Source organism: Pundamilia nyererei, unplaced genomic scaffold (assembly GCF_000239375.1).
Source record: "Pundamilia nyererei isolate P.nyererei 1_Seehausen unplaced genomic scaffold, PunNye1.0 scaffold00010, whole genome shotgun sequence".
Lineage (NCBI taxonomy): Eukaryota > Metazoa > Chordata > Actinopteri > Cichliformes > Cichlidae > Pundamilia > Pundamilia nyererei.
In genome coordinates this window covers 6,062,312-6,068,877 of record NW_005187411.1, presented here as the reverse complement: position 1 = coordinate 6,068,877, position 6,566 = coordinate 6,062,312, and the positions used below count along the sequence as shown (strand labels likewise).

General features: G+C 42.1%; 2 protein-coding genes across 2 annotated transcripts in view; both read right to left on the bottom strand.

The window, feature by feature from the left end:
• LOC102203212 (signal peptide, CUB and EGF-like domain-containing protein 1) overlaps positions 1 to 4,012 on the bottom strand; it is a 5,799-nt gene extending 1,787 nt beyond the window's left edge. Inside the window, exons 1-8 of the mRNA XM_005724107.1 lie at positions 3,845 to 4,012; positions 2,582 to 2,755; positions 2,267 to 2,405; positions 2,064 to 2,152; positions 1,602 to 1,665; positions 375 to 463; positions 141 to 253; positions 6 to 57 (exon numbers count right to left, since the gene is read on the bottom strand). Of these exons, the coding sequence (XP_005724164.1) occupies positions 6 to 57; positions 141 to 253; positions 375 to 463; positions 1,602 to 1,665; positions 2,064 to 2,152; positions 2,267 to 2,405; positions 2,582 to 2,755; positions 3,845 to 3,893 (769 nt within the window). The 5' untranslated portion in view covers positions 3,894 to 4,012. The remainder of the gene's footprint in view (positions 1 to 5; positions 58 to 140; positions 254 to 374; positions 464 to 1,601; positions 1,666 to 2,063; positions 2,153 to 2,266; positions 2,406 to 2,581; positions 2,756 to 3,844) is intronic.
• A 682-nt stretch (positions 4,013 to 4,694) lies between these two features.
• cfap99 (cilia and flagella associated protein 99) overlaps positions 4,695 to 6,566 on the bottom strand; it is a 3,948-nt gene continuing 2,076 nt past the window's right edge. Inside the window, exons 8-15 of the mRNA XM_005724106.2 lie at positions 6,504 to 6,565; positions 6,335 to 6,423; positions 6,005 to 6,209; positions 5,768 to 5,909; positions 5,530 to 5,681; positions 5,186 to 5,391; positions 4,922 to 5,102; positions 4,695 to 4,835 (exon numbers count right to left, since the gene is read on the bottom strand). Coding sequence (XP_005724163.1) covers positions 4,770 to 4,835; positions 4,922 to 5,102; positions 5,186 to 5,391; positions 5,530 to 5,681; positions 5,768 to 5,909; positions 6,005 to 6,209; positions 6,335 to 6,423; positions 6,504 to 6,565 — 1,103 coding nt within the window. The 3' untranslated portion in view covers positions 4,695 to 4,769. The remainder of the gene's footprint in view (positions 4,836 to 4,921; positions 5,103 to 5,185; positions 5,392 to 5,529; positions 5,682 to 5,767; positions 5,910 to 6,004; positions 6,210 to 6,334; positions 6,424 to 6,503; position 6,566) is intronic.

Below are 6,566 nucleotides of genomic sequence, written 5' to 3'. Positions count from 1 at the left end.
GCTGCCCTCTGGACAAAAGGCATCACTCGGACACTGAATGGGGTTCACGTCAGGACTCTGAGAGAATAACATGCTCTGTCGCTAAATATCTTTTAAATGCACACGCATGTATTTCATCGGAGAGAGTGTGGCGCACTCACAGGGCAGTAGTGATTCTCTGGGCAGATATCACAGCTTTCCTGGCCCCAGTGGATCTGAAAATAACCACTGCTGCAGATTTGACACATATTCTGACGGGCGGCCTTGTACATACCTGTTCAAAAAATCACACATCACTGGGATGGAAAGCAATTCTTATCTTTCTCTATTGCAAGCCACAGCAAACACTCACACAAATGACTAAGTGACAGCCCATTTAAGATACTCTAGTTTACCTGGCCGACATGGGGAGCAGTCCTTAGCGGCAGTCTGCAGAGCTTCTGTGCCTCCAGGACACATCTGGCACTGAGTACAACCCGATGAGCTGTCAGGAAAAAAAACAAACAACATTTATAGCTGTAAAATACATGTGAACACTTTGGAGCAGGTCTACTGATCAAAGATCCTACTAATAATATGAATGGTTGTTGTCAATAGTTAACAGTTAGATCAGTGGATAAAACAGTGACTACTGGAGAAATGTTTTGTAACTTGGTGGTGGCAGGAGGTAGTTCATCAAACTAAAAAAAATAAAGAGAGGCCAAGTCCCAAACACTATTTTTAGCATCTGTAAATAACATATGGCGTCGTGGCTGTGAGACATCACTTCCTATCATGGCAGCAGCCCAGGAACCTGCTGGCAGATGCTGGCAGTGAGGAGATAGGCTTCCAGGCTTGGCTGGCAAGTATGGACAGACTAAAAAGGAATATCGCTTTTATTAGTGCAGAAGCAAACTTGCAATCAGCCCTAGGAAGTGCTTTCAGCAGGCAAAGAGGTCACCAGACTCTCACAATGAAGCCTTGAAGCTCTGCCAATGGAGAAGTTGCTTAATATGACTATGAGTGTTTAATGACTGTCAGTTTCTAAATGGTAAAAAATAAATCCCCAGATCCACAGAAGGAGCTAATATTGTTGCTCTTTTACACCCACAGTTTAGCTGTGATTAAGAATCTTGCAATACGCCTCCCTGTGAAGGTTATTTGGGACACGTCATCTAGACCGCGTGAGCCTACATATCCTATCTAGTCTGGAAACTCTCAAAAATAACCTGGGAAAATCCAAAGGAGTATTAGCCCCCTGTAACCATATCTCAAACTGTAATGGAGGGATAATGCATTTTTGTCATGAATCAAAACTACATTCATTTCAATAGGAGTCACATAAACCACTTAAACAGGGCTGTGCATGCCATTCGTGACTTTGTGCCAGCTGCAGATTACTCAAAGCAGACACTGTGTAGCTAGTCCTGTGTGTGTCTGTGCGTGTGGGTGTGTTTGTGTGGCGTGCAACTGTGCAGGCAACTCAGAACCATGAGATGAAAGCATGTGATGCTCAGTTTGGTGGTTAGATAAGTTATTTTCCAAACACTGAGTTCTGCTCAGTTACAGGGCAACAACAACAAAACAGAAAAATGGACACACAAACAGAAATGCAGTCCCAGCAGCAATCAGGTCCAACTTACTTGCAAAAACGTCCTTGTGCACACGGTTTACATGAAGTAGAATTACTCTGCGATGAAAAGAAACCTAAAAACCGAACAGAAATATACATAATTTGTGGTTTTGAGTTATAGATATCAACATATACTAATGCAAGCATATCTGTAGACTTTAAGGGGACCTGTTCAAATTTCCTGAGATAACCATAATACAGATATCACCTCAGAGTGACATCATACGGAAAGGCTACCGAGCAAATGTTTAGAGGAGTCTGAAGCCTGAACCTTAAGCTATTATTTGAAACCACATCCACTAAGAGGATCCATTGTTTTGTAACAGAAAATAATCAAAAGCATAAAGCGTGCCTTTCTCTTTAAGTTGTGTGTATTTTATAGCAATATTTTACAATTAAAGCATATGTATGGGAATCAACACTCTCTGTTTTCTGATATAGAAAACAATGAGTGACTGCTAGATAAACAAACCTGGTGAGCAACTTGTGCAAGAGTCTTCACCAGTGTTATTGTTGAAGTCCCCAGGAGGGCAAGGGCGACATAATGGACTTCCAGTGAAACTGAAGTGGATACAGCATATGAAAAAATTATTAGTGATGTAAACTCTGGATTTCTATTTAAAAAGAGAGAAAAAAAGTGAAGTTTGAATTTGCTGGAGCAAAATTAGTCTTTACTTGGTGTAGAAGCCCCGGCTGCAAGGTAGACACTGCTGCTGTCCTGCTAGTGGCTGATAAAATCCTCTGGTGCATGGCAGGCACGCGCCAGGAAATACACACCGCCCTGAGTCAGGACAGCACGTGCACAGAAGGGTGTCTGGGGGGATTGACAAAAAGTTGATTTTACTCTTCCTTTTTGCTGCTTTAATATCATACAGCTTATTTTAATATCAACAAAAGCAAAGCCAGGTACTTAACAGAAAGGACATTAAATATAGCATATTTAGAAATATCATAAAATAAAGCCATGGCAGATGATAGTCACTGACTCACTGTTGTCGTACTGTGACCCCGGTGCACATGGCTCACAAGTAGAAAGGTTAAAAGTGAAGCAGCCTGAGGTGGTGCTGCTGAAAATCACGGGTGTCGGAGTCAGACTGGTCACATTTTCGATCAGAGTGGTATCTGTCACAGCAGGAGTAAGAGTGGTCTGGCTCACCACTAAGCCTGAGAAGGAAGGACACAATGGTATATATGCAGTCAGCTGTCTTAAAAAGGTTCAAAAGTACCTAAATGTAGTGAAAAGGTTATGGTTCGAGTGCATGAAAGCAAAAATATGTGGTATGATCACTAATAATTAATACAAACAGTGTAAGCAAACATTTTGGGGGACCCTCCTGCATACCTTCTCTTTGAATGTTTTCGTTTATTTATTAGTATTGCAAATAATAACCAGGATTTTAACTCCTGTCTCCCTGCATCTCTCCATGATTCAGTCTCCTGCTTTGAAATGTTGCTGTGGACTGAGGTTGAACCCTCACGTCCCTCCTCCCTAGACACGCACTGAGCTAGGACACAGCCTCAGGGACACAACAGAAGTATGAAAAATAAATGTTAGCAAGTGGATGAGTGACCTGAGAGCCAACCTTGCTGCATTGCCTTTATTAAAAGAGGAAGAACTTCTTCAATCAACTATAGCTGAATGATTTTACAAAAAGTTTATCCAACAGGGAAAGAAAGAAAAAAAGGTGGCTGCAAAAGGTATAGGCACATCAGCAAAACAGAGCCCATATTGTGGTAGTAATCACATAAGCCTTGCGCTTAACTGCTTTCTTGAATAGGAGCCATCCTCCTCATGAAATGCAATTATTCAGAAAGGGGTCATATGATTTCTCAGCTCCAGTCTCCTCTGGGTTGGCAGCAGTTCTCTCCCAAATAGATATGCTTCTTGAATTACAAGTCAGGGAGTTTGTAAAAACGGATAAAATTATATTAACAGAAATACAAAAGCAATAAGTACCACGGAAATACAGTGAGCCAGTGTATTGATTTCATTATGGTGTCCTGGTGCAAAGAAAAGTGTGTGTAATAAAGTTTTGCTTTGAACAAAGTCTAAATTACATGATGCAACAACATTAGAACTGATTCTACTGTTTCTATACTTTCAATAACAAACCATCAGCACTTTTCAGTAGTGAATTAACCTAAGGTGACTTCGTGCTTTTTTTCATACTATATAGTAAATCTTTGTATTAGACCCTTGGTTTATAGGATTACCGCCGCCGTTTCGTTAACGGTACAAGCCACTCCACTTACCTATGAAACAAGCGGCGGTGATCGCAGCCAGAACTCCCCGACAGTCCATGCTCCAGATTACCGACTGCAGCCACCAAACAATGCTTGTCTACAGCATCTCATCTCTTAAATGTGGCAGCGTTTCCTTTGTTTTCATAGAGTACGCTGTCAGGGGAATCAGCCCACTCATCAGTGTCATATGACAAAAAGGCATCATGTGATTTTGGTTTAGAGGGAAAAAACCGAGAGAAATGGGCTCAATTCAAGACAGATCTGGTGTAGTTACAAGGAACAACCAACAGGGACACCACCGCCTTATTAAAACATCATGCATTAGGCTCAGAGTTGCTCCCGGTCCGCAGGTGAAGCGATTCAAACTAGGTCCAAGCAGTAATACGAATTTATCATGAAAATTACTTAATTAATTTTTACAAAAATAAAATAAAATCATATCATTAATATACTTTATGTTGCTTTGTGCTAAATATAGAATATCACAGAGAAATGTTATTGTATATTGTTCAATTCTTGTGTCTATGCTTGCAGTAGTTCTCTTTTTTGTTGTTGTGGATAGTCCCAAAAGATATGATACTTGACTCTTGGTATTTATTTAGTACAGTAAATTGGTAGCAAGACGCAGAAAACCACAGAAAGCCACAGAAAACAGTATTGTTTAGGGGAAGGGAAACATTCCTCCTCAGTCACGGTTGAAGGCTCGCTTCCTTTTTTCATGTTACGTACAGACGTGAGTTTCGATAACTTTGGCAGTAATTGAAACAAAAAATTTAAAAAAGTCGTAATACTCGACTGTTGCAGAAAACCAAGCAGCGATCAACATCAGTACATAAGTACAACTTCAAATGACTGCACATGTTATCCACACGTGTTTTATTAAATTAAACAGTCATAAGATTGCAGTGCCTGATAAACACATTTATAGCTTGAGTCAAGAAAAATTCTCTACAAGGCGCGACAAGCTCTGCTCCAGCTCCTCCCAGCTTGTCACACTCGCCTGGCAAAAGAGGAAACAGAGAAAGGAGTTATGGATACGTTTTATTTCTTCTTTCATTTCTTCTTTGTTGTGGACTTTACACTCACCTGGCTGTGTGTCCCTGTGTGTCCTCCTGTCTCTTCAGGGGCTTTGACCTTGCTTTCAGTTTGCTTGAGCTTTTGACGTTCTTGCTTTTTCTCTTCAAGCATCTTCTTCAGAGCTAAAACCGTCTCATCCTGAGCCACCACCTGCTGAATTAATTCCTTCTCGGCTTTCCTCTCCTCTTTCCTGCCACATGCCAAAACTAGCATCAGTACATGCACATGTGCACATTTCTGCGTTTGAGTATTTTTGTTTGCCACTTTCCTGACCTGATGGCCGTAGCTTGTGCCAGGACGCTGCTGTGGAAGTTGATGGCATCCAGCTTCTCCATCAGCTGCTGCTTCTGTTTCTGCTTCTCCTCCAGGATGAGCTTCCGTTTCTCCTCCTGCTCTGCTTGCTGCTTGTTCTTCAGATGGGCCAGCCGCTCCTTCGTCTCATACAGCGACATTTCTCCCAGCAGCTCATGGCCTACAGTCTGACATGGGATTAGATAACTGTGACACAGAGATCGATAACAGCATCTCAGTATAAGATACAGCACTGTGCAAAAGTCTTGATCCACATTGAAACCACTTTTCTTTTTTGCATAGTACTGCAGCTTTCCTTCACTTACGTCTGTGTCATCAAATTTCTTGAATTTCATGCGAGGAAGCGACTCAATGCAGTGAATTTCTCGGATGACTTCAAATTTGCGGCTCATCTCTGCCTCTGCTTCCTCCAGTGCTTGACGAAGCAGCTCCTGGTTCTGTTCGGAGACTTCTTTCACTGTGAAATTTGTCATGACATTGATGTGAACAGCAAAAAGAAACACGTGAAATGCCCCGTTTGACAAGCTGCTTGAGGAGGCGCACCTATGCTTTGCTTCAGCTTCTGTAACTTCTCTTTAGCTGCCTTTGAATTCTTGTGGCCATCTGCCACTTGCTGCACCAGATCCTTTATTTCCTTTTCCTCTTGCAACCTTTTCTCAGCATATCTTTGCATCAGCTGAGCGGTCTAGAAAAAGCAAACAAGCCATAAAGAAGACGACAACAAGTTTAATCCTCTGTGAATTCCTTTTATTTATTAGTTGCCACTTGGTTTTTACCTACCTCTTCTTTCTTCAGCTGCGCAGCCTTCTGATTGCGCTCCATTATACGTTTGCGGGCCAGAGCTGCCTCCTGTTCACTGATGCATGCCTCCAGGTGTCGGCGCTCAATCTTGGGCAACTGCTCCTGAAGGTCCTTCTCACGCATCTCCTTTTGCCACTGCAGGAAAGATGAAGGATCGCGCTCGCCTTGCACCAGCCGCTCAATTCTGTATTAAAAACAGACGCACAAAGGATGCAACTTTTCATGTGTTTGATTTGCACTTCATCCTCGTGGAGCACTATGCAGACACCTTGGAAAAGGTCAAAGTAGCAGGTAAAAGCTGTGCTGTACCTTTGGACCTCCTCCTCCACCCAACGCTTATACAGTGCCTCCTTCCTTAAAATAGCTGCATTGTTGAGTTTGATCGGATAGCTGACAGCCTGTAAAAAATATACACATGACAGCAGATATTACACCAACATTAGGCTATCTAGAAACCGGCAGAGTACTTAGGTCTTACCTTATTACTGGAAGGAGCTCCACGGGAATGAAAGGAATTAGGCTTGAGCCTTGAATCCAAGTC